Here is a 27,297-nt window from a genome sequence, read left to right on the forward strand (position 1 = left end):
ACACTGAAGTCAGGAAGCCAGCACATATATGCCACAAAAGAAAAATATTTCATCTTGCCAAGAGTAGGCCATGGCCTTTTAAAGGAAAAAAATAAATAAATATATATATATATATATATATAATATTGCTTCATCTTATTTCAGGTTCTGCAAACCTGTACAGAACTAACTGCATGGTGAGAGTGAGTATCTTTTTCCCCAACTAACAACAAATGTATTCTATACACAAAATGAAAGCAGAATTGACTCTTTCCAGGCTTTAGCATCCCATAGCCTCTTGACTCTTTCCTTTCCTCTTTCTCAGTAGGCCTGCTTTCCTGCAACCTAGTCAGATTCTTTTGGTTTCTTAAATTTTGACAAACAATTCTTCTACGAGTTTAATTATTTTCCATAAAAACAAATACAAAATTGGCAGAAGCACAGTGCATCCTTTCCCAGCCTCGCCTCTCTAGCTCACCCTTGCTGTTTTTTCAGCAGGATTTTTTTTAAAAAGGAAAGCTCTATGCAATAGGTAACTTAATTTACCTGCTTTTCGTGGCTAGACAACTAATTTAAAGCTGATGAAAGTTACCCTAAAACTTCTGTTTATTTAATAGGAAAAAACTTATAGTCCAGCTCCAGGTTAAATAATCTCTCAGTAACCATATATATATATTTACTGTTATTAAGTCTTCTAGTGGACTGCTCCATATGGAGTCAGCATATAATTGGACGGCTAGATAGTTTAAATGGCAATAAACAAGTTTTCGGCAAGAAGGTTAGAGTTATGAGGAGCCCCCTTTAAAAAAAAAAAAGGTTCAAAATGTGGAAGGAGCGTAAGAGGAATATGACGATTTTCTAATTTGGGTTGTGCCAATATAACAACAAGTAATACTCTGATGTAACTCTGTGAGGGTTTCTTTTTTTTTTTTTCTATTATATGTTATAGGGATATGTCCTCCTTGGTTTTGAAATTATAATTTTGCAAACTTTCTTATTAAAGGAAGTTTTTAAAATTAAAAAATAGAAATATTTGACATATAATTGATATAGTACTTCTGAGTGACTTTGTTTATACAGCACTTTGAATGAAGTAAGGTTTATCTGAGGGCTCGGCCTTATTCAAGGTTTTAGGAAATCTTTCAACATCTCTGGAATATTTCACATTGCTACTCTAAAGTCTCTTGTCAAATAAAAGTCAGTTTTGAATGTACAAGATCCAACAGCACCCTCCTACTTGAAAAGTAACTATTCATGTACAGTAGTTTAATTGCAGATCTACATATTTTAAAAGAAATAGCTATATCTATTTACTATTTTTACTGAACTTACTACTTCACTGTTAGACTTCTGCATGCACGATTACTTCTTCTGACACACTATGGACAGAATAATATACAATATAACACTCTTACCTTCCAAGCACTCACTTTCTTCTTTTTTATATGAAATACTGCATCTTCTGCAAAGTCCTTTGCCTGTGTCAGAACACAAAAATCTGTTTACATCAGATGTATAATGGGTTTTGCCTGTTTGTAAGATTGCATCTTGACAAAACATTTCCTAGGATCATCTTTAGTTGAAAGCATTGCTAGGTAGTTGACTGTGACATTTCTTGGATACCCTGTAAAGGCAAGGCTATCTCATGAGATGAAATGTAATACTAGAAATAGTTAACTGCTAAAGGGAGTATTGTTTTTAGAAAATGGAATCTTTAAAAACATAACAATCTTTTTGGAGGGAGAGATTTACATCACCACCTCAGATGAGATCCTGTGGGCTTCTCCATGTCAAAAGAATCCTGGGGAAGTTATAGACATCTAGTTGGTGGAAAAAAATCTATTTTCTAAATATGCATGTAGGTTTAACAAAGCCACATTGAGTCATCTTGGATTAACAGTTCAAGAGCAAGACACCACTGGCTGCTTTGATACTTTAAAGAAAAAGAATATGCAAAAACTATCTTAAGGTACAAGAAAAGATTGCGCATAAAAAAATTATATAGAGAGGTGTGGTGGTGTAGAGCTACTAATTTATTTATTTATTTTAAACTTTTCTAAACCGACATTAGTGGGAATATCACATCGGTTTACATTAAACAGGGGTAACCATTAACTTTGGAAAAACGAAATAGCAAATGTTGCTTACCTGTAAAAGGTGTCCTCACAGGACTGCAGGATGTTAGCCCTCACATATGGGTGACATCACAGGATGGAGCCCAATCACGGAACACTTTTGTCAAAGTTTCTAGAAGTTTGACTGGCACCTACTGGGCATGCCCAGCATGGCACTAAACCTGCAGCCAGCAGGGGTCCCCCTTCAGTCTTGTTTAAAGCTACAGGAAGTGCCGAAAAATAAAATAAGAAAACGTAACGAACCCGACATCGCGGGATGGCAGGCGGGTTTCGTGAGGACTAACATCCTGCTGTCCTGTGAGAACACCTGTTACAGGTAAGCAACATTTGCTTTCTCACAGGACAAGCAGGATGGTAGTCCTCACATATGGGTGCATACCGAGCTGAGGATGTTCGAGAAATGCACCAAATGTAGCCAGATGTGCAATAGGCACTAGGACTGGGGTGAAATTTGGTAGAGGGCATCCTGAACCTTAATGGGCAGGTGGAAGTGTGTTGGTACGTCAAGTTGCGAAAAGGTTGTGCAAGACAGACTGGCCAAAGATGGAATCTTGTCTTCCGGCCTTGTCTAAGCAATAATGGGCTGTAAAGGTATGGAGAAAACTCCAGGTAGCAGCTCTGCAAATGTTAGGAAGCGGCACTGAGCATGGGTGTGCTACTGAAGTCGCCATGGCCCTCACAGAGTGTGCTTTAACACGGTCTTGAAGTGGAATGCCTGCTTGCTGATAGCAAAAAGATATGCAATCCGCTAACCAGGAGGAGAGAGTCTGCTTACCCACAGGCTGCCCCAATTTGCTGTAATGGAAAGAGAGAAATAATTTAGTGCTTTTCCTGTGGGCAGCTGTACGGTCTAGATAGAACGCTAGAGCCCGTTTACAGTCAAGGGTATGCAGAGCCTGTTCTCCTGGATTGGAGTGGGGCCTGGGAAAGAAGGTAGGTAGTATAATGGATTGATTAATGTGAAACTCCGATACTACCTTAGGTAAGAACTTAGGGTGAGTGCGGAGTACTGCCCAGTCCTGCAGAAGTTTAGTGTAAGGTGGATAGGTAACTAGGGCCTGTAACTCACTAACTCTGCGAGCAGATGATATTGCCAAAAGAAAAATCACTTTCCATGTGACATAACGAAGATCACAGGATTGGAGAGGCTCGAATGGTGATTTCATGAGACAACCCAAAACTAGACTGAGGTCCCAAGAAGGGGCTGGAGGTGAAGCAAGCCTTTCAGAAAATGTGTCACGAGGGGTTGTACCGAACTAGGATCGTCCCCGACACCTTTATGGAAGACAGCCACCGCACTGACATGCATTCTGATGGAGGAAGTTTTTAGACCTGATTCTGACAAGTGCCAGAGATAATCTAGAAACTTCGTGGTGGAACAGATAAAGGGATCAAAGGATTGAGAAGAACGCCATGACTTAAACCTGTTCCATTTGTAGAGGTAAGACTTTCTCGTGGAAGGCTTCCGTGAAGCTATGAGGACACGGGAAACTGGCTCCGAAAGGTTAAGTGGCTGAAGAATTAACCTTTCAACATCCAGGCCGTCAGGGACAAAATTTGAAGATTGGAGTGGCATAGGCATCCGTCGTTCTGAGTGATCAGAAGCGGGTCCTTTCCCAAGGGAATGTGCCTGCAAATGGAGAGATCCTGAAGTATTGGAAACCATACTTGGCGAGGCCAGTCAGGTGCTATCAGGATCATGCATCCCTTGTCCTGACGTAACTTCACGAGAGTCTTCGACAGAAGTGGAAATGGAGGGAATGCATACAGGAGACCGGTTGCCCATGAGAGGGAGAACACATCTCTTGGCTGAGAGTGTTGGCTGCAAGTGAGAGAGCAAACGTTCTCTACTTTGCGATTTTGAGGTGACGCAAAGAGGTCTATGCGAGGATAACCTCAACGTTGGAATATTGAGTCCGCTACTGTGGGGTTGAGGGACCACTCGTGTGGATGGAAAGCGCGACTTAGGTTGTCCGCCAACACGTTGTCCACTCCCGGCAAGTAGGTGGCCTTGAGGAACATCGAATGGGAGAGGGCTTCCGCCCATATCTGTGTAGCTTCCGGACACAGTAGGTAGGTGTTGTTGTTTGTAAGGTTTTGGGTGGACCCTTGGACACTGTGGCTGCTGACCACGCCCACGGAGGGAAGTTGCATGAGGGGCCACAGGTCAGGCTCAGCTTAGGACACACAACACAGATCTTTTATTAACAGTATTGAGGAGCCACCAGAGGTGGCAGTAGTGAGTAAAGATGAAGCCCGGCTGGGCTAGTAATCCCTCAGGGCACTGGAACAGCGATCCCTCAATGGCTGTGCTGTAGTGAAGAGAAACTGAGATAGTGAGTACAATGAAGAATACACAAGGTTCTGGAATAGAGCCTCGTTGGTTGAGTATTCACACAGCAGGTTCTCTCGGTAGGAAACACAGGAGCTGGAATAGAGGCAGGCCCTCAAGGAGCGAGTACCTGGTTCCAGGGAACAGCTCTGAGAGAAGTAGATGGTAACTCACAGATGGTGTAGGCAGCGGTATCATCCAGGCAGAAGTGGAGTTCAGACAGCGAGTCCGGGAACATGGGCCCTCAAGGAGCGAGTACCGGTTCCAGCGACCTGAAAGAGAAGAGAGAGGCCCCCGAGGAGTGGATACCCAAATAGAGTAAGTCCAATAAAGGAGAGGCAGAGTAGCTAGGTACGGAGAGTGAATCCCTTTACCCTTCATCATTGCTAACTCGATTAGCTAGCAGTAGAGTAGGCTTTTTGTATCTGGGTGCGTGACATCATCACAGGGGGACGCCCCTGAGGTTCGCACCAAAGAAAGCATATGAAGCAGGGCCACACGGCGCGCGCGCCTATGGCAGCTGGAGAACATGGCGGGATGCAGTGCCCAAGCCAGACTGGGGACGCCGGAGAGGACGGCAGGCAGACGCTGCGGCAGCCAGATGTCAGTCAACCGCGGGAGGAGTCGCCAAAGAGGTAAGGAGGGCAGAGTGGAGACGTTGGGCAGCGACAGTCGTAACAGTAGGATCCCGTCCTTCCCTGTTTGTTGATGTACCACATGACCACTTGGTTGTCCGTCTGAATCAGGATGACCTGATTGGAAAGGTGATCCTGAAACACCCTGAGAGCATATCTGATTCCTTGCAGCTCCAGGAAATTGATTTGGTGTTTGGCTTCCTCTGGAGACCAAGTTCCTTTGTCTGCAAATTGGCGACATGGGCTCCCCAGCCGAGGTTGGAAGCGTCGGTAGTGAGAATTATTTGAAGGTCTGGAGCCTGGAAGGGCAGGTCTTGGAGGAGTTTGATCTGATTTTGCCACCAGGCTAGAGACTGATGAAGTGAGTCAGTGATGTGGACAATGGTCGATAGAGGCTGGACGGACTGAGTCCATTGTGACCTTAGAGTCCACTGCATGACTCTCATGGCCAAGAGGGCCATTGGGGTAACCTGTACTGAGGATGCCATGTGTCCCAGTAGGATGAGGAAGTGGCGTGCAGTCGTGCAGTGCTGAGACTGTAGCTGGTGTGCGAGAGAGATGAGAGTGAGAGCTCGCTGTCGAGGCAGAAATGCCTTTGCCTGCGAGGTGTCCAAGTCTGCTCCTATGAATGATAAAGTTTGAGATGGGACTAAGCAGGATTTCGTGTAGTTGACGAGAAATCCTAGCGAAATCAGAGTGTGTAAAGTAAGACGTAGGGACGACAGAGCAGCTTGCTGAGTGGGAGCCCTGATCAACTAATCGTCTAGATAGGGGTAGATGTGAACACCTTGGGTTCTGAGGAAGGCTGCTACTACTATGAGACACTTGGTGAAGACTTGTGGTGCAGATGCCAGGCCGAATGGTAGCACTCGGTACTGATAGTGCTTGGGGCCTACCAGAAATCTCAGGAACCTGCGATGAGATGGAGTTATCGCAATGTGTGTGTATGTGTCTTGGAGACTGAGAGAGCAGAGCCAGTCTCCTTTTTGCAGAAGAGGAAGGAGGGAATCCAAGGTTACCATCCTGAACTTTTCTCGGTGGAGGTACTTGTTGAGGGCACGTAGGTCCAGAATTGGACGAACGCCGCTTGATTTTTTGGGGATTAGAAAGTACAGAGAATAGAATTCTAGGCCTTGTTGGGAGTAGGGCACTGGCAGGAGGTCTCCCTCCTCCTCTGGACTGGAAGAGGAGGGAGACCTCCTGCTCTAGGAGTAATGAGTGGCCGGATGTTCTCCACGTCAGTAGAGGTGGAGAGTCCGGTGGGATGAAGAGAAAGTTCAGGTGATAACCTTGAGAGATTATGGCGAGGACCCTTTGGTCTAAGGTGACTGTGTGCCACCTGTTGTTGAAATGGCACAATCGACCTCCCACTGGTATCTGAGGCAGTGGAAACTGGCTGCTGCTCTCTTTGCAGGAGTCAAAAGCTGGAAGCAGGGCCCGGCTGAGGAGCTGCTTGTGGCTTTTGTTTACGAGGTTGACGAGCCTGGGCCTTTTGGAAAGGTCTCGTGGAATGAGTTCTAGACGGTGGTGGATAGGACTTCTTTGGACGAAAGAATGACTTTTTAGTATCCTTCCTGAATGGCTGTTTGGAGGAATACTCAGAGGGCATCAGAGAGAGCTGGCGAAGGGTCTCATGATGCTCCTTGAGTTCCACCACCGTCCGCTGAATCTGTTCGCCAAACAGATTGTCTCCTATGCAGGGCAGATCAAAAGTCTGTCTTGTACCTCAGGGCGCAAGTCCGAAGACTTAAGCCAGGCCCATCTTCTTGCCGAAATAGCAGTTGCATATACCCTGGAAGCAGTGTCGAAGATATCATAAGAGGATCTTATTTCATGCTTCCCTGCCTCAAACCCCTTGTGTACCAGGGTTTGAAGCTGTTCCTGGAATTGCTGAGGCAGGGATTCTGCAAAGTCCTGTATCTGTTTGAATAAGACCCTGTTGTACTGGGTCATATACAGCTGGTAAGAGGCAATCCTAGAGATAAGCATTGATCCCTGGAAGTCACGCTGGCCAATAGCATCCAGGAATTTCTGTTCCTTACCTGGGGGAAAGGAAGAGTGGGGTTTTGATCTTTTTGCCCTCTTTTGGGCAGATTATATAACCACAGATTGGTGATCCAGCTGAGGTTTCTGTAATTATGGGGCTGAATGGACCAAATAAGTGGTATCAGCTTTTCTGTTGACTGGAGCAACAGAACCAGGGTGTTCCCAGTTCTTTTTGAGGAGATCCAAAAGAACCTGGTGAATAGGGATGGAGGTTATTTCCTTAGGAGCATCCAGGAATTGTAACAGCTCCATCATTTGATGCCTGTTATCTTGTTCAGTCTGCAATTGGAAGGGAACCAATTCAGACATTTCCTTCACAAAATTTATGAAGGATAGGTCCTCTGGAGGAGAACGCTTCCTGCTTTCAGTAGGAGAAGGTGGTGATGGCAAGTCATCGGTGTCTGGAGATGAATCATCAGTCCAGGTATCATAGGGATAAGCACTTGTCCCCATAGGAACCTGAGAAGGACGGGATGATGGAATTCCTGAAGGTCCTGGTCTAGGCTCTGAAGGCATCGAGGGAAGAACTGGAGGCACTGATGAAGGCATAGAGGGCACCGGTGCAGGCATCAAGGGCATCGATCGATGGATCATTGGCACCGATGGACACATTGGCATCGATGGTTGAGGCATCGGCAAAACTCCCGATGGAAGAATGCGGAACAATGTTTCTCCACCCAATGACAGGGTAAGTGGGGAAGGCACCGGAGCCATCGGTGACCCAGGATCCATCGGTGGAAAAGCGGCTATAAGCGCATCCATCTTCGAGAGCAGCGGTGTCAATGCTGCCGGAATGGGATCGATGGTCGGTTCCGTGGCTGGCACTGATATCGGCACCGGGGGAACTTGGAGTCTGTGCATCGCTTTATTGATGGCCTGGAGCAAGCAGCCCCGGCTCCGGAAGGAAAGGAGGCAGAGGCATAGCCGGAGGGACCACCGTTAAAAGCAGAGTCACGGCTCCCGATACCCGTCCGGGTGAGGGTTGCCTCAGTGACCCAGTCGCAGAAAGGGTCGATGCCTTTTCTGGATGGGGTTTTTTCGATGGCAGCTCGGACGATGGCGAGGTCGATGATTTTCCTTCCTCAATAGTCTGAGACGTCCGGTGTCAATGCCGATGTTTGTCTCTACAATTCCCCTCGGTCCTGAGAGGGGGGTAGAGGTAGTCGAAGGCCGAGAAGTCGTTGACACTGGGCGGTCACCGGCCTGTGGCCGATACTGGCACCAAGTGGACGGTGCCGGTTCAGACGACGTCTATGCAATCGATGGCGTTGGGGTTTGAGAATGGAAGAGAACTTCCATTTTCTCCATTCTGGCCTTGCGACCTTTTGGTGTCATTAAGGCACATTTGGTGCAGGTCAAGACATCATGCTCTCACCCAAGACACATTACACAGACTTTATGAGGGTCTGTTATGGACATGGTGCGAGCAGTCCAGGCACCGACGGAACCCCGACGCCATGGCCTTTGAAAAGATTGAGCCGTGATACGGTCGACGGCCAGTAGGCTGCGAGGGCCAAACTCGATGGGAATCGACTGAAAATGGGTAAAAAACTTACCGGAGTACCGTGGAGACAAAAATTCGAAGGAGGGACCCCTGTGGGGTATGAGAGTTTTTAGTAATTCCGTGAGGAAAATTCTTTTCAGGAATCTATGTGGAGCTCCTTAACCCGCGTGGCTACTGCTGCGCGGAAAAAAGAAAACTGAAGGGGGTCCCCTGCTGGCTGCAGGTTTAGTGCCATGCTGGGCATGCCCAGTAGGTGCCAGTCAAAGTTCTAGAAACTTTAACAAAAGTGTTCCGTGATTGGGCTCCATCCTGTGATGTCACCCATATGTGAGGAATACCATCCTGCTTGTCCTGTGAGAATACATATAACATAAGGAAGCTAAACTGGGGAGAGTAATTGCCCTACAAACTTTATTTTGTACATATTGTACATATTGTAAATTTGTCAAATCATCATATATTGTTAAATAATTGTTAATACTCTTTCTTGTAACCATACCTCTTCGGTTACCTGACTCTGCCACTCTAGCCTTTTCTCCCCAGTAGCCTGGAGCATGATAGATAACATTGTTTTATGTGATTTTTTAAATAAACTTCTAACAACTATTTCTGTCCAAAGTTTGTATAGTAATAATGTTCTTCATTTGTTGAAGAGCAAAATTTAACATGGTCAAGATTTTTTAGTTATGTTGAACTGCATCTTTAATTTCCATAGATGTTACTTGTATATCATATTGGATTGAGATGAACTGTAGGTCTAATACATTCAAATAGTATCACAATGTGATTTACATTTATATCTTATTTACAGATCAGTTCAACTGTACTTTCCTTTTTTATAGCAAGGCATGATAGTTAAAAATGAAGAAGCCAATATCCCTAAATGTTGCTAGCATTTTGATTTCCTTGTGTTAAAAACCGCTACAGGGGAGGAAGAGTGGCCTAGTGGTTAGAGCAATGGGCTGAGAATTAGGGAAACCAGCATTCAACTCCTATCACTTTATTTCCCATCGCTTCAGGTACCCACTAAGGGGTAGACTTTCAAACATGCGCTTCCCGGCATGTAGACATGGACGCGACGATTTTATAACATGCGCGCGCCAGCGTGTGCATGTTATAAAATCCGTGGGCAGCATGCACATGCACACCGGATTTTATAACCCATGCATGTATGTGCGGGCGGCAGATGCAAGGGCAGTAGAATTAATGCAACCTCTGTGCCGCGATGCATTCGGGCCTTCCCCAGTTCCCTAACCTTCTGCCTAACCTTCCTTCCCCTTCCCCTCTCCTCCCACCCCCTAAAACTCACCTACCTGGCCCTAATTTTTTTTTTGTTTTATTATTTTCTGCTCCTTGGGAGCAGAAGTAATTTCATGTGAGCCAGCCGGCTGCCAGCGCACACATCCCCGGGACAGCAACTAATGGCCGCTGTCCTGGCCGGCCTACGTCCCACCCTGCCCAGAACATGCCCCCCGGCCTGCCCCTTTGAAGAAGCCTGGCACTGGTGCGCATACCAGGGTTTACGCGCGTGGTTGGGCCCCTTTGAAAATTTGCCCAGCGCGCGCACGGTCCAGCCACACTTGTAAATCCCGGGGTTTATGCACATAGGGCTTTTAAAATCTGCATGTGAGACTGTAAGATGTTTGGGGCAGGAAACTTATTGTATCTGAATACTTATCACCACTGCATACATCCAGTAGCACTATAAGAATCAGTAGTAGTAGTAGTATTATTGAAGTAATTTAAATAAGCCACAAATAAAAATGATAAAAATACTACAGGTCTCATTCAAGTTTTGTTTTAGCACAAAAACTAACAAGCATCCCCATTATTTTCATTGAGAAAACATTAGCAGAAAAGTGGTGCAATTTTTGTATTGCAGTAAAACTTGAATAAATATGCCCCCATATGTTTTATATTTTCATAGAATACTTCAGCCTTGATATTTGCCAATATTTCCAAAATTGAGCTCTACATATTAGAGAGGCACAGAGCAAAGTGGGCAGAGAACAATTTAAACTCATTAACATCACTTACTGCTATAGAACAATGGATGCTCATGAAAAATCAGCAGACAGTTCAACTCCAAAATTATTACGGCACTAGAGCGCACTAATATTCATTCAAAAGCCTGCTAATGGAGATCCTCAGGTTAGTCACAAGAATTCCACACTGGACTTGCTACTATAAATGGAACCATGTGCAAGTTTTCCACTACTGGCCACAGATGGGCCTAGCATGCCCATGATTGGCTGCACATTTAAAGAGACTGTTACTCAGCACTCTACCACTATGTCTGGCTGCCAGAGCCTGTATTGTGTTGACATGTATATGCATGCCACATTAGCACTTTACAATAGTAAGCAAGGCAGATACATATCGTGGGAGCATAAATGCTTATCTTTTCACTTCACGGTTTTTTTTTTAATTTTTCATAAATCTATTTTACCCAGGTGGTCTCAAAAAAGCTTTCAGCTGGCCTCTTTGGTGCTCCTGTTGGTGCTCCTTTTGGTGCTCTTTTTGGTGCTCCTGTTGATGTTACTGTTGGTGTTTCCAGATCTAGCAAAGAAATCATTGAATCTTGCCTCTGAGAAAAGGCTGGATCAAAGGCTGTAGTTTCCAATTTCTGCAAAGAAGTAGAAATATTAGTATAATACTGCTTTACTTTATTTCCACTGTCTGTAGCTCATAAACCTGCACATTTATTCAGCTGTATTAATTAATAACTCTACTTGGATTGTGCATGTATTTTGCACACTTGTGATAAAGTACTATGTCACTGCTTTGATATGTAACACATCTTAAACTTACTGGCTGCAAAGAAAAGTAATAAATAAATGATAATGATGATGATACCACCATGCAACATACCAAGAACCTCCCTGTCCAATTTCAAGTCTTACAGATATAGTTTGGCAGCGAGATTTTCTAAGAGTGTGCATAAAACATATTCCTGTCTCTGCAGTCTAGCATCACACCATGTTTACAATATCATCTTAGAAGCCTAGATGTAATGGAATTAGCCTAAGTCTGACAAACATGGATAAAGATGTATTCAGAAGCTAGGCCTTTAGTGAACTCAGGATTCTCATACTGATTCAGATCACATGGCTGTAACAAATATGAGAATGAAAGAAGTAAACATCAGATGTGTAGGATCTGTGGTGAGGGAGTCAGAATTGCAAGAGAGAGACTGTATGTTTGGTGAAAACAACATATGTTTCTCAAAACACAGTTTTAGATGCGCAGACGAAAAGGGTATAACTAACAGAGGCAGGAGAGGAGATGGCAGAGGGAAGACAGCAAGAGAGAATCCTCACCAGTTCAGCTGCCCTAATTGCATTTGTACTACATTATTATCATTGCAACTACTGCATTTGTAATTTCTAGTGTATTTTGCCTTTTCCTTGCTTTCTGGAACATAACTTAATAAACCCTACTTATCCCGGTACCTATTGTGTGCTGATTCAGAGTGTGTTTTCTTAACTCGCAGACACTGTCAGTTGGAGAGTCTGCAGGATACCATTTTGTGTCTTAAAATGGCGGATTTCGCTGGGGATATTGGCTTTGTGTCTTGAAGTGGCAGATCTCACCAGGAGAGCTGCTTGGGATACTGGTCCTTTGTGTCTTTATGTTTTACCACACCCACACAGAGTGAACCTGTGTGGGTGTGGTAAAATATTTGACACAACATGCTGTTTTTCCAACATTTCAGTGTTGTTAGTAATGTTACGAGCTATTACAGATTTTCTCCTAAATCATCTTTCCTTTTCCACTGTGTTTCTTATCTTTGAAATTCCATGTTAATTTTTCCTGCCACCTGAGCTCTTTCTTTCTCTTGAAACTACCGATGTGTAAGTTGATTAACTGTAATTGTTTTGTGTTGATCAGAATTCTCTTTCTGACTGAATGAAAGTTATTTGTAATTTGCTCTGGCTGGAAGTTATGAAAGTTATTTGTAATTTGCTCTGGCTGGAAGGGATTTGTTCCAGGGGGAGAAGATGGGAAGTAATGCTTTGTTTTTGTTGCGTTGAACGGTTCGCGGGCTAACCCCATGAACCACCGCCCTCACCTCTCAGTCCAGGCCCTGGCCAGGAAAGACAAGCTTGCAGCAAGATGCTGCGTTCCTCCACTCCAGGTCCTTCTCCTTTTCATGGTAAAACACTACTGGCTTCCCTGGTGGCTAGATGCTGCCGTTGGCCTGCCTACACGCCTCTCCTTAGGCATGCATGGCCAATGCTGATGAATTTAAAGGGCTTGCGGTGGGAAAGTCCTGTGGCGCGGGCCAATGACATCATCCAGCTAAGGCCTATAAAAGGCTTCCAGAACCTGACTTTTTTTGCCTCAGCAACAGGTCTCCTACAGCCTTGAAGTATGAGTTGCCTCAGCATTTCCTGCCTGTGTTCTGGTCTTCACTTCCTGATCTTCATACCTGCTTCATTTCCATACCTGCTTCATTTCCAGTGCCTTGGTTCTTCAGTTATTGTGGTCCTCATCTTGTTAGTCAGTTCCAGTGGTTGGTCTTCTGTCTTCAGTTTTTCAGTGTGCCTTGCTTCCTTTTAGCTCCTCATATTTCTGCCCAGCCTCTCTGCCCTGCCTTCCCTCAGATGGATTCACAGTTTTGACCTCTGTTTGCTTCTTGGACATTCCTGCTTGCCACCTGCCTTGGACCTCTAGTCACCTCCTAGACATTCTTGTTTGTTGCCTGCCTCCTACCTCTGCTTATCTTCTGGACATTCCTGCTTGCGCCTGCTTGTGACCTGAGCCTGACTCTGATTACTCTTCTTCATCCTAGCCTCTCCAATGGATCATCTGACCATCAGCAGAGGCCCCCAACTAAGACCTGCCGGTCTCTGCACCCAAAGGCTCAACCTGAGGGGAACAAGGGTTGGCATAGATGAAGCTCCAGCTGGACCTCTGCCTCATCCGAGTCCATCAGCTGACAGTGGTGACTTGCAGGCTCCACCCTTCAGGTTGCGCCAATTCTACCTCAGTCCAAGCGTCAGTGCCCACAACAGTTTTGTGTGGTCTGGTTCTATCTGAAAAGAAAAACCTTGTTTCTCTTTCTTTTTCTTCCTTCTTGCGGTCTCGCCTTCACTCGCACCAGTCTGGTTTTCTATTTGGTCATGAATCTATTGTGCTATTCTTTGCGTGTGACTCAGCCCTTAGGAATGCAGAAATTTAAATGGACTCATGAAACCTTAAGATAAGAATCTAAAGAGAGATTGTGGCACACTTTTCTGGGTTTTTTTGCCTAAGAAAAATACGTTATTTAGCTATAAGAGAGGGTTTTCAAGATATCCTCCTCTCCGCCTCCTCCGTCGCCGGAACCAATCGCCAGCTCAGCCGCACAGCCAATCGGGGGACAGCCCCTTTGGCTTAAATCGACGAGCGGCAGGCTGAAAAAATCCTTTCGTTGCAGAAGGAGCTCCGGGGATCGCTGAGGGCCTGCGCATTCGGCGCCGAGACCTGCCGGGGTAAGGCCTTTAAAAATTCTCAGCTTACCCACGGCAGACCCAGCGCCGACCACGAGGCTGTCCCGATAAAAACCGCGCCTCCTCTCCGCCTCCTCCGTCGCCGGAACCAATCGCCAGCTCAGCCGCACAGCCAATCGGGGGACAGCCCCTTTGGCTTAAATCGACGAGCGGCAGGCTGAAAAAATCCTTTTCGTTGCAGAAGGAGCTCCGGGGATCGCTGAGGGCCTGCGCATTCGGCGCCGAGACCTGCCGGGGTAAGGCCTTTAAAAATTCTCAGCTTACCCACGGCAGACCCAGCGCCGACCACGAGGCTGTCCCGATAAAAACCACGCCTCCTCTCCGCCTCCTCCGTCGCCGGAACCAATCGCCAGCTCAGCCGCACAGCCAATCGGGGGACAGCCCCTTTGGCTTAAATCGACGAACGGCAGCTAGGCGTCGCGCGCACGAAGGAGCGCGACAAAGGGGCCTGCCCCTTTGTGCGCCCCTTCGTGCGGCCCCTAAGAGCGGAGTAGACCTCCACAGCGCTAAGCAAAAGTACTCCAGCCCGTCCTCTAGCTCCCACCAGCGAGTTTCAACGTTCAACCTCAAATTGGCACACACAGTACAGCCACACCAAACATTAATCATATACATGACCAGCACAGCACAAATAGACAACTAAACTAACCAAACGAAACGTCCAGACCCCTCAACTCAGACATCAACTCAAACAACAACCTCCAGACAACAACCCCCAGACGCCACAACTCAGACAACAACTCAGACAACAACTTCCAGACGCCACAACTCAGACAACAACTCAGACAACAACTTCCAGACGCCACAACTCAGACAACAACTCAGACAACAACTTCCAGACACCACAACTCAGACAACAACTCAGACAACAACTTCCAGACGCCACAACTCAGACAACCCAACGTCTACTTACAAACACCACCAACACTTCGAATAATGCAAACAATCTGCCACGGTCTCCCAATACCGATTCTCCATCATCGAACGCTACTCACAGATAAATCATCAACAATACTCTACAATCAACGCTCCTACAAATCCCTTATACCTATCATGATTACCCCAATCACCCAACTTCTAGGATGTGCTCTTTTCTCACTGATGCTATTTAATGCACAATCACTTTCCAAGAAATCACTGATCTTAAATGACCTTCTCCTAGATTCAAATCCAGACCTCTGTGCTATAACAGAAACATGGCTTAAATCTACAGATATAGCTTTGATTAACCAGCTACCAACTGAAACATACGACTTTTTCTCCATTCCCCGACAGAAGAAAAGGGGTGGGGGCATTCTCCTAGCAGCTAAAAAAGATTTTAGACTCACACACCACCCAATTAAATCGGACTCAAAACTAGAAACAGGCCTGTTCACATCAGACACTCTCCAAATCCTTCTAGTATACGCCCCTCCAGGCCTCCTAGAAGCAGACGCTTCGCCTATCCTAGAAATTATAGCATCTTATCTCAAACCAGACTCCCCAACGATAATCCTAGGAGACTTTAACTTACACGTAGACAACCCCACACTCTCAACCAGCTGCGAAACATTCCTTACCGCTATGTCCGCAATGGGATTCAGACAAATAATCAATGAACCTACACACAAGGCAGGTCACACACTGGACCTTATCTTTCTGAACTCAGGTATAACAAATTCAGCACACCACACATGTAAACCAGTTCCCTGGTCGGACCATTCACTAATCTCCACAACCTTGTCGATGACCCAAACGAGCAACAAACAACCACCTCAACACTCATTTATCTACAGAAAAGTATGCTCATCTGACGAACTCAGCAATCATCTAATCACAGATCTCTTACGCATAGACTATACGACACCCAATTCAGCGATAAATTCCTGGTCAACCATAACGGAAACAGTGGCAAACAAACTATGTCCACTGATAACAAAAAAAGTCAAACAAGGTGCGACAAAAAGACAGCCTTGGTTTACAAACGAACTAAAAACCCTTAAACTTAATTTACGTCAGAAAGAAAGTAAATGGCGTAAAGCCCCTTCCGCTGCTACACTCTCTATCTACAAACTCGCCCTCCACTCATACAAGAGTTCCACCTTAAAAACTAAAAGAGACTATTACGCACACAAGATTCATGACATCATCTACGACCCCAAAGCGCTTTTCACTCTCGTCTCCAATTTAACTCAGGCAAATACACCGGACATACCATCTAACCTAGCTCAATCAAGAGCGGATGAGCTAGCACTCTTTTTTAGTAATAAAATCACGAACCTTCTAACACAACTTAAGCCCAGTACAAGCACAACAGCCAGCACATACGTACTCCACAACAAGGAAATAACCCTCCAATCTTTTGAACTCACCACATCCGCAGAGATCCAAACACTTCTGAAGAAAATGAAACCCTCTTCCCATCCCTTCGACCAAATCCCATCTAAACTACTACTTCTAATCCCGGACACCATAAACAAAACTCTTGCAGACATCATAAATTGCTCATTCTCCCAGGGTCACTACCCCGATGACCTTAAACTAGCTTCAATCAAACCGCTTCTCAAGAAACCAAACTTGGACCCCAAAGATCCTAATAGTTACCGTCCAATTTCCAATCTTCCTTTCATTGCCAAGGTGATGGAGAAACTAGCAAATACGCAACTATCGGATTACATAGAAGAACACAAAATTCTATTCCCTACTCAATTCGGTTTCAGAAAAGCCTCAAATACCGAATCACTACTCATATCACTGACGGACTACCTGACTTTGGGCCTTGACAAAGGACAGGCCTTCCTTTTGATTTTATTAGATCTATCTGCAGCTTTTGACACTGTAAACCACGCCATATTACTAAACCAACTGGCTAACATCGGTATTGCAGGATCAGCGCTGACTTGGTTTAAGACTTTTCTAGAAAACAGAGGTTTCAAAGTCAAAATCCTGAACAAAGAATCCCATAGATACCCATCATCACAAGGAGTTCCTCAGGGCTCCTCTCTCTCACCTACACTCTTCAATCTATACCTTCTCCCACTTTGCCAACTTCTAAACAAATTGAATCTAAAACACTTTATTTATGCCGACGACGTCCAGATTGTGATCCCCCTCCAAGAATCCATTAATAAAACTCTAAAACTGTGGGAAAACTGTTTCAAAGAAATTAATGACCTCCTATCCAGCTTAAACCTAATTCTAAACCAATCAAAAAGTGAATTCCTGCTAATCTCACCGGATAACTGCAAAATCACTACGAACCCGCCAGCCAACTTACAAATATCAAAAGTAAGAGATCTAGGAGTATCCATAGACAACAGACTAAACCTAAAAGCATTTATTAAGCAAACAACTAAAGACTGCTTCCACAAACTACACACATTAAAAAGAATAAAACCCCTATTTCATTTCCATGATTATAGAACAGTGCTCCAAGCAATAATCTTTGCGAAAATAGATTATTGCAACGCTATACTACTAGGCCTCCCATCATCCCATACCAAACCTCTCCAAATGATTCAAAACACGGCAGCAAGAATCCTAACTAACAAGAAAAGAAGAGATCACATCACGCCGGTCCTTAAAGACCTTCACTGGCTGCCAATCCACTTCAGGATAATCCATAAATCCCTAACCACAATCTTCAAAAATATCCATGGACTAGCTCCACTCCATCTACAAATAGCACTTAAAAAACACTCCTCCAACAGACCCACTAGAGAAGTGTACAGAGAACTTCTACAGGTACCACACGCCAATACCACCCAACACATAACCCTGAGAGACAGGGCCTTCTCTACAGCAGGCCCCCCACTATGGAACTCAATCCCCTTAGAATTACGACAGGAACCATGTCTTCCAACCTTCAGAAAGAGACTTAAGACATGGCTGTTCAAGAAAGCCTTTCCGGACTCTGACTGATGATCTCACCAAATACAGAAAGACGGTCTATCTCCCACTAAACTGATACGGACATACCAAACACTACACGTTCTTATTCTTGTTAAATTTCTATCGTCTTATTCTTCTTCTTTTCCCAGTTAGAACCATCCTTGTTTTATTGTAACTGATTTTTTCTGCGCACTGTTATAACTTGTTATAATTTGTAAATATATAAAATGTATACTCATGTTATATTTATACACGTTTATAATGTATTGATCACCCCTGTTTTATGCAAACCGACATGATACGAATCTCCGTGAATGCCGGTATAGAAAAACTCAAATAAATAAAATAAAATAAATAAAATATCCACAATGAATATGCATGAGAAAAAATTTGCATGTTATGGAGGCAGTGCATGCAAATAACTTGTGTGTTTAATGTCATATATACACCTGGCTATTGACAGCGAGAGTGTGAGACTCTGGGGAGGTCTTTTCAGTGTGCAACTATTTATATGCCTATAGTAGGGGCATCTAATAGCTCAAGGTGAGGTGATGGTGGTAGTTTAGGATTTAGGGGTCAGCTTGCCATGCAGAGTGAGACGTACGAACAGCACAGTACACCTCAGTGAAGATTTTACATCATTTGGAGTGAGGAAAGTCTCACAAAGATGACATTTCTATTATAGTGACTTTCCTCACTCCAAATGATGTCAAATCTTCACTGCGGTGTACTGTGCTGTTCGTACATCTCATTCTGCATGGCAAACTGGCTCCTAAACCCTAAACCACCACCAACACCCCACCTCAAGCTTATTAGATGCCTCATCTATAGAGATATAAAAACTTGACTACTATGCAGGCCTCTCTCTCTCAAATAAGAATTATCACAGGATGTGAAAAGTTTACTGCACCACACAATGGGGTCGATTTTCAGAGGGGTACGCACGTACCCCTCTAAAACCTACCACAAACCCCCCCCTGCGCGTGCCAAGCCTATTTTGCATAGGCTCGGCAGCACGCGCAAGTCCTGGGACGCGCGTAAGTCCCGGGGCCGGCACTAATTTCGGGGCGGGGCGGGAGGCATGTTGGGGGCGTGACGCCGGCCCAGGGGCGTGGTCGAGGCCTCCGGACCAGCCCCCGGGTTGGGTGATGGCGCGCCAGCAGCCCACTGGCGCACGCAGATTTACGCCTGCTTTCAACAGGCATAAATCTGCCAACAAAGGTGTGGGGGGAATGTATAAACTGGTGATCCTGATGTTGGTACTAGGCAAAATGGTAGAAGCTATTCTGAAGAATAAAATTATTGGCAATCTGGTTAGACACAGACTAATGGGGCAGAACCAACATGGATTTAAAAAAGGGAAGTCTTCCTTATAAATAAATAAATAAATAAATAAATCTGTTAGATTATTTTAAGGTAGAGCAGCTTTTACATTATAGCAAGGGGGGAAGCCAGGTGTCACTCAACAGTGCATGGTTCGGAGGAATGTATCTTTGAAGAATACTAATGAAACAGGAGAGTTATGGCATCCCAACAGAGAGGTTCCAATAAAAGCAAATGTAGTCCATGTGCCTATCAGTCAAGAATCACCTGAGCTAAAGAATTCCAAATAATCCCTATCAACTGAAAAGCAGTTTGTTAATACAATCAAAAAATGCACTTTGAAATGTCTGTATGCCAATACCAGAAGTCTAAAAAGTAAGATGGAAGAGTTAGTGATGAGCAGTAAATGATGAAATAGATATAACTGGCATCTCAGAGACCTGATGGAAGGAGGATAACCAATGGGACAGTGCTATATCAGGGTACAAATTATATTGCAATGATAGGGAGGATCAACTTGGTGGGGGCATGGAACTTTATGTCTGGGTGGGTATAAAGTCCAACAGGATAAAGATCATACAAGAGACTGAAAGGGTAGATTTTAAAAAGTCTGCGTCCATGTGTGCGCGCTACACGGTGTGCGCACATGGACACACCGATTTTATAACATGTATATAATGCTGTGCACTTTATAAAATATGTGGGCTACATGCACATACACGCCGGATTTTATAATCTACACGCGCATGTGCGGGCAGCGTGCACAAGGGGAGTAAACATATGCAAATTCGCGCAGTGACGAGAGCAGGGCTTCCCCAGTTCCCTCCCTACCCCCTACCCTAACCTCCCTTCCCCTTCTCCTCTCCACCCCACCCTCTAAATCCCTTTTTTTTAACCTGTTTTCTATCGGGTTACTTCAGGACCCTGCCCTATCCTGCCCTGGGACTGCTCCTCCCCACTCCTGGGACCGCTCCTTGATAGAAGCCTGGCTCTTGTGCGCGTAATGGGGGTTAAGCGCATGGCTGGGCCTCTTCTAAAATGTGCGCAGCGTGTGCAAGGCCCGGCCGCGCACATAACTCCCATTTTTTTTACGCGGGAGGGTTTAAAAATCAGGCCATAACTGTTCAGTAGAATCTATATGGATAGAAATCCCATGTGTGCTGGGTAAAAGTATAGTGATAGGAGTATACTACCATCCACCTGGCCAAAATGGTCAGACAGATGATGAAATGCTAAGAGAAATCAGGGAAACTAACTAATTTGGCAGTGCAGTAATAATGGAAAAAAAAAGCCCTATTTCTTTCGATACATCCATATGTTATTTAATTTTTTTATCTTTTTAATTCCTCATTGGTTTTCTGCAAGCCATCTGTTTAAGATGAATACTTCAAACTCCATATTTTATTATTGTTCCTACAGGTTTTTATGTTATATGTTCTCTGTTACATGTAATGCTTTCAAGCAAGTTTAATTGTTCAATGTAAACCGATTTGATTTGCATCCAATGCAAGAAGACCGGTATATAAAAAAACCTAAATAAATAAATAAATAAATATAATGTTCCTGGATGGAATAGACGACTGCTTCACAGAACAATTGGTTCAGGAACCAACGAGAGAGGGAGCTATTTTAGATTTAATTCTTAGTGGAATGCAGGATTTGATGAGAGAGGTAATGGTGGTGGGGCCACTTGGCAATAGTGATCATAACATGATCAAATTTGAACTAATGACTGGAAGGGAGACAATATGTAAGTCTACAGCTCTAACATTTAATTTTCAAAAGCGAAACTTTGATAAAATGAGGAAAATAGTTAGAAAAAAACTGAAAGGTACAGCTGCAAAAGCTAAAAGTATACAACAGGCGTGGACATTGTTTAAAAATACAATCTTAGAAGAGCAGTCCAGATGTATTCCATGCATTAAGAAAGGTGGAAGGAAGGAAAAATGATTACCGGCATGGTTAAAAATTCAAAAATTTGAAAAAGGATCCATCTGAAGAAAATAGGAAAACGTATAAGCATTGTCAAATTAAGTGTAAAACATTGATAAGGCAGGCTAAGAAATGCCGAAAAGCAGAATATAAAAATCTAAATTAAAAAAATCTAAGAACTTGAAATTAAGTTGGCTATAGAGGCAAAAACTCATAATAAAAACTTTAAAAAATATATCCAAAGGAAGAAACCTGTGAGGGAGTTGATTGGACCGTTAGATGACCAAGGGGTTAAAGGGCTTCTTAGGGAAGATAAGGCCATTGCAGAAAGACTAAATTAATTCTTTCCTTCTCTGTTTACTAATGAGGATGTTGAGGAAATACCGGTTCCAGAGATGGTTTCCAAGGGTGATGAGTCAGATGAAGTGAACCAAATCAGTGTGAACCTGGAAGATGTAGTAGGCCAGATTGACAAACTAAAGAGTAGCAAATCACCTGGACCAGATGATATACATCCTAGGGTATTGAAGGAACTAAAAAATGAAATTTCAGATCTATTAGTTAAAATTTGTAAACTATCATTAACATTATCCATTGTACCTGAGGACTGGAGGGTAGCCAATATAACCCCAATATTTAAAATGGGCTCCAGGGGCGATCTGGGAAACTACAGACCAGAAAGCCTGAGTTCAGTGCCGGGAAAAATAGTGGAAACTATTCTAAAGATCAAAATCACAGAGCATATAGAAAGACATGGTTTAATGGAACACAGTCAACATCTATGAACCAGGAGACCAGGGTTCGAGTCCCGCTGGCACTCCTTGTGACCTTGGGCAAGTCACTTTACCCTACATTGCCTCAGGTACAAAAACTTAGATTGTAAGCCCTCTGGGGATAGAGAAATACTTACAGTACCTGAATGTAAACCGGTGTGATATCTCAATTGAGATGAATGTCGGTATATAAAAATAATAAATAAATAAATAAATAGATTTACCCATGGGAAGTCTTGCCTCACAAATCTGCTTTTTTTGAAATGGTTAATAAACATGTGGATAAAGGTGAACCGGTAGATGTAGGGTATTTGGATTTTAAGATGGCATTTGACAAAGTTCCTCATGAGAGGCTTCTAAGAAAACTAAAACGTTACGGGATAGGAGGCGATGTCCTTTCATAGATAACAAACTAGTAAAAAGACAGAAAATAAAGAATAGGATGAAATGGTCAATTTTCTCAGTGGAAAAGTGTAAACAGTGGAGTGCCTCAAGGATCTGTATTTGGACTGGTAATTTTCAATATATTTATAAATGATCTGGAAAGGAATATGACGAGTGAGGTAATCAAATTTGCAGATGATACTAAATTATTCAGAGTAGTTAAATCACAAGCGTTGAACCTTAGAGCAATGTTGGAGTCGCAATAACCGTGTGTATGTTTATTGAATAAGGGTATTATCTCCAGGTAGTAGCCGTCATTCCCGCGAGCCACCCACTCTTCATTAACATCCTCTAGACTTTATGGATCCACAGTGTTTATCCCACGCCCCTTTGAAGTCCTTCACAGATCTGGTCCTCACCACTTCCTCCGGAAGGGCATTCCAGGCAACCACCACCCTCTCCGTGAAGAAATACTTCCTGACATTGGTTCTGAGTCTTCCTCCCTGGAGCTTCAAATCGTGACCCCTGGTTCTGCTGATTTTTTTCTGACGGAAAAGGTTTGTCATCTTTGGATCATTAAAACTTTTCAAGTATCTGAAAGTCTGTATTATGTCACCTCTGCATCTTCTTTCCTCCAGGGTGTACATATTTAGATTCTTCAATCTCTCCTCATAAGTCATTCGAGGAAGATCATTCACCTTTTGGTCGCCCTTCTCTGGACCCGCCTCCATCTTGTCTCTGTCTCTTTGGAGATACGGTCTCCAGAACTGAACACACCAAGGACCTGTACAAGAGGTAATCACTTCCCTTTTCTTACTCGATATCCCTCTCTCTATGCAGCCCAGCATTCTTCTGGCTTTTGCTATCGCCTTGTCACATTGGGTCCGCTATGTGACCTGTTCAATAGATCCCTAGAAACGGGAGTGGTGCCGAGTGATTGGAGAAGAGCGGTGGTGGTCCCGCTTCACAAGAGTGGGAACAGAGAAGAGGCTAGTAACTACAGACCAGTTAGCCTCACTTCGGTGGTGGGAAAAGTAATGGAGTCACTGTTGAAAGAGAGAATAGTGAACTATTTACAGTCGGGAGAATTGCTGGACCAGAGGCAGCATGGATTCACCAAGGGAAGATCCTGTCAGACAAATCTGATTGACTTTTTTGACTGGGTAACCAAAGAATTGGATAGAGGAAGAGCACTCGATGTCATCTACTTGGATTTCAGCAAAGCTTTTGATACGGTCCCGCATAGGAGACTGGTGAATAAAATGAGAAGCTTAGGAGTGAGTGCCGAGGTGGTGGCCTGGATTGCAAACTGGTTGACGGACAGAAGACAATGTGTGATGGTAAATGGAACTCTCTCTGAAGAGAGAGCGGTTGTAAGCGGTGTACCGCAAGGATTGGTGTTGGGACCGGTCCTGTTCAATATCTTTGTGAGTGACATTGCGGACGGGATAGAAGGTAAGGTTTGTCTTTTTGCGGATGACACTAAGATCTGCAACAGAGTGGACATACCGGAAGGAGTGGAGAGAATGAGACGGGATTTAAGGAAGCTTGAAGAGTGGTCGAAGATATGGCAGCTGAGATTCAATGCCAAGAAGTGCAGAGTCATGCATATGGGAGTGGAAATCCGAATGAACTGTATTCGATGGGGGGAGAAAAGCTGATGTGCACGGAGCAGGAGAGAGACTTTCGGGTGATAGTATCTAATGATCTGAAGTCGGGGAAACAATGTGACAAGGCGATAGCTAAAGCCAGAAGAATGCTGGGCTGCATAGAGAGAGGAATATCGAGTAAGAAAAGGGAAGTGATTATCCCCTTGTACAGGTCTTGGTGAGGCCTCACCTGGCCTCACCTGCTCCTTCATTCCGGACGACACTCCCGAACCACTGAGTCATATTATCGACCCGGCTCAGGTTCAGCTCCTTGCTACCACTGCGGTACCTACTGGGAAGACCATTGTACCCCACAGACTTCATGAGAAAGACCTTCGATGGGCCCATGACGACCGAACCTCGGGGTATTAGGGGCGAGCCCGCATCTTTGTTTTTGTTTTTTGTTTTTAAAAGATTTATTAATCGCTTAACACAATTGGCCTAAGCGATGTACATAATTACACACACAGCATTACAATAAAAGTTTAGCAAAGACAGAACTCCACAAAAATTTTAATTAACATAAATTAAATAAAAAAGAACATTAACATCAAGTCAACAGACAAAACATTGTCACATTTGTATATGAAGTCAGATGACAATAACTTCATCACAGTACATCTCAAATATACTAGAAAAAATTCTTAATCAATTAGATGACATTAACTTCATTGCTTACAACTCAAAAGCACGGGTGAGAAGAAAAACTTTATAAGATGTTTTAAATTTCTTAAGATCGTCTAAAGATCTTAAATCAAAAGGAATCAAATTCCATTGTGAGGGTGCCGCAACTTAGCCTCCATCTAGTGATTTTATTGGTGGCCTACCTTGCAAAAGGATGTTCAGAATTACGTGGCTGCCTGCCACATATGCGCCCAGCAGAAGACGCCACCCGGCCACCTGTGGGTCCTGCTGCAGCCTCTACTGGCTCCCAAAGAACCCTGGACGTATCTTTCTACAGATTTTACCATGGATCTGCCACATCAGAAGGCAAGACTACCATTTGGATAGTAGTCGATCTTTTTTCCAAAGTGGAACACTTTGTTCCACTCCCAAGCCTACCATCCGCTCCGCAACTTGCACAACTATTCATCCAAAACATCTTTTGGCTCCACGGGCTTCCCAAGCATCTAGTCTCTGACCGGGGTACCCAATTTACTGCCAAATTTTGGAGAGCCCTGTGCAACATATTTGATATCTCACTGGACTTTACCACTGCCTACCATCCTCAAACAAATGGCCAATCGGCGAGAACGAACCATACCCTGAAACAGTTTCTCTGTGCTTACGTCAACCTTCAGCAGACTGATTGGGCCACACTATTACCCTGGGCCGAGCTCGCTCTCAACTCCCATGTCTCAGCCAGCACGAAATCATCTCCTTTCCAAATAGTCTATGGGAGGCAACCATTTCCTCCGCTACTGTTACCCCTGACAGTTCCTTCTCCTGCTGTGCAGTTAACAACGCAGGAGATGCAGCGCCTGTGGGAACGCACTCAACACCTGATACAAGAGGCTGGTCGCTTAGCCAAGTGGAATGTAAACGCTCCTCAACTCCGACCTGGTGAGGAAGTCTGGCTCAGTACACGCTTCATTCGCCTGAAGCTCCCGTCTATGTGACTGGCTCCCCGCTACATCGGCCCCTTTCCGGAGCTCAGTCAATTAGGTCCAGTGACTTATCAACTCCAGTTACCATCTTGAAAATTCACAACTCCTTCCATATTCCACTTCTGAAGCCATTGGTGTTGTCTTGGCCCTCCAAGAAACTTTCGGAGCCTCAGTCGATAGCATCGGTGGACGACGCAACATACCGTTAGGAAGAGGGGCCGAAGATGGGAGTATCTTCTCATCTGGGAGGGTTTTGGGCCGGAGCAGAATTCCTGGGAGCCAGCCGCCAACATCCTGGATAAGAGTCTCTTACAGCAATTTCACGCCTCTCACCCCAAGTCCAAACCCCCAGGAGGGGGCTTAGAAGGAGGGGTACTGTTAGACTCACCGGCTGCAGCTGTCTCGGCGCCCTGCCTGCTCTCTGGGTTCCAATGCTCCCCCAGCATGGCTCACATCTCCCGGCCCTGGCCGATACAGGCAGCGGGACCCCCACGCTGCCAGGGCCGTCCCGAGGCCTCCCCACGCGCAGGATGCTGCCGGCACAGCCTGCCCCCCGGCTTCCCCCATAGGCACGTGGGTGCACCTCCGGGGTACTCTTAAAGGGCCCGCGGCAGGAAATTGCCACCAGCCCTCCCGGATGACGTCAGACCCCAGCAGTATTTATACCTGTAGCCAGATACTCCTCAGACGACTTGGCTACAGGTCTGTCTCTCGTAGCATCCTTGCTTCGGTCTTCGTTCCAGCTACCTGTTTCCTGTTTCCTGTTCCTGTATTCCGCTCCCGCTCCTGCCTTCCTGTCTCGGATCCTGCTTGCCTGCTCCTTCCTGGTCATCTCCCTCCATTTGGACCTCCCTCTGGCTCTTGACCTCGGACTGGCATCGGACTTTCCGCTGGCTCTTGACCTCAGACTGACATCGGACCTTCCTCTCCTCAGACTGGCATCGGACCTTCTTCTGGCCTTCCGACCTTGGACCGGTGATCCTCATCTCCTACTGCCTTCTGTCATCCCAGGGTCCACTAAGTCCAGCCGGTCTTGGCACCCAACGGCTCAACCTGTGAGGAACGGGATTGGTACTGGTGAAGCTCCAGCCAGCCCCTGTCTTCATCATCCTCGCCTCCTGTCATTGGGAACCTGTGGCAGGCCTGCCTCCCAGGTCACATCAATCCCAACATAGGCCAAGGGTCCACATTCCCATCAAGGTCATTACAAAAAGCAAACAGAATGTTAGGTATTATTAGGAAATGAATGACAAATAAAACAGAGGATATTTAAATGCCTCTCTATTGATCCATGGTATGACTACACTTTTGAGAATTGTGTGCAATCCTGGTTACCCCATCTCAAAAAAGATGTAGTGGAACTAGAAAGAGTACAGAGAAGGGCAACCAAAATGATAAAGGGGATGGAACAGCTCTTCTATGAGGAAAAGCTAAACAGGTTAGAGATTTTCAGACTGGAGAACAGAGAGATGAGAGAAGATATGATAGAGGGATATAAATCTTGAGTGGAGTGGAATGGGTAAACAGGGAATGGTTATTTACTCTTTCAAATATTACTAGGATTAGGGTACACTACATGAAGCTAATAGGTAGCACTTAAAAAAAAATCAGAGAAAATATATTTTTTCTCAGT

At 44.8% G+C, this 27,297-nt stretch overlaps 1 protein-coding gene across 3 annotated transcripts in view; it reads right to left on the reverse strand.

Moving 5' to 3' along the window:
* The window catches only part of RGS22 (regulator of G protein signaling 22), a 915,000-nt gene that overhangs the window by 167,743 nt on the left and 719,960 nt on the right, over positions 1 to 27,297 (reverse strand). For all 3 annotated transcript variants that reach the window (XM_029591789.1, XM_029591788.1, XM_029591791.1), the window contains 2 exons: positions 11,081 to 11,257; positions 1,395 to 1,457 (listed from right to left, as the gene is read on the reverse strand). In XM_029591789.1, the coding sequence (XP_029447649.1) occupies positions 1,395 to 1,457; positions 11,081 to 11,257 (240 nt within the window). The remainder of the gene's footprint in view (positions 1 to 1,394; positions 1,458 to 11,080; positions 11,258 to 27,297) is intronic.

This window comes from Rhinatrema bivittatum, chromosome 2, assembly GCF_901001135.1.
Source record: "Rhinatrema bivittatum chromosome 2, aRhiBiv1.1, whole genome shotgun sequence".
Taxonomy (NCBI): Eukaryota; Metazoa; Chordata; class Amphibia; order Gymnophiona; family Rhinatrematidae; genus Rhinatrema; species Rhinatrema bivittatum.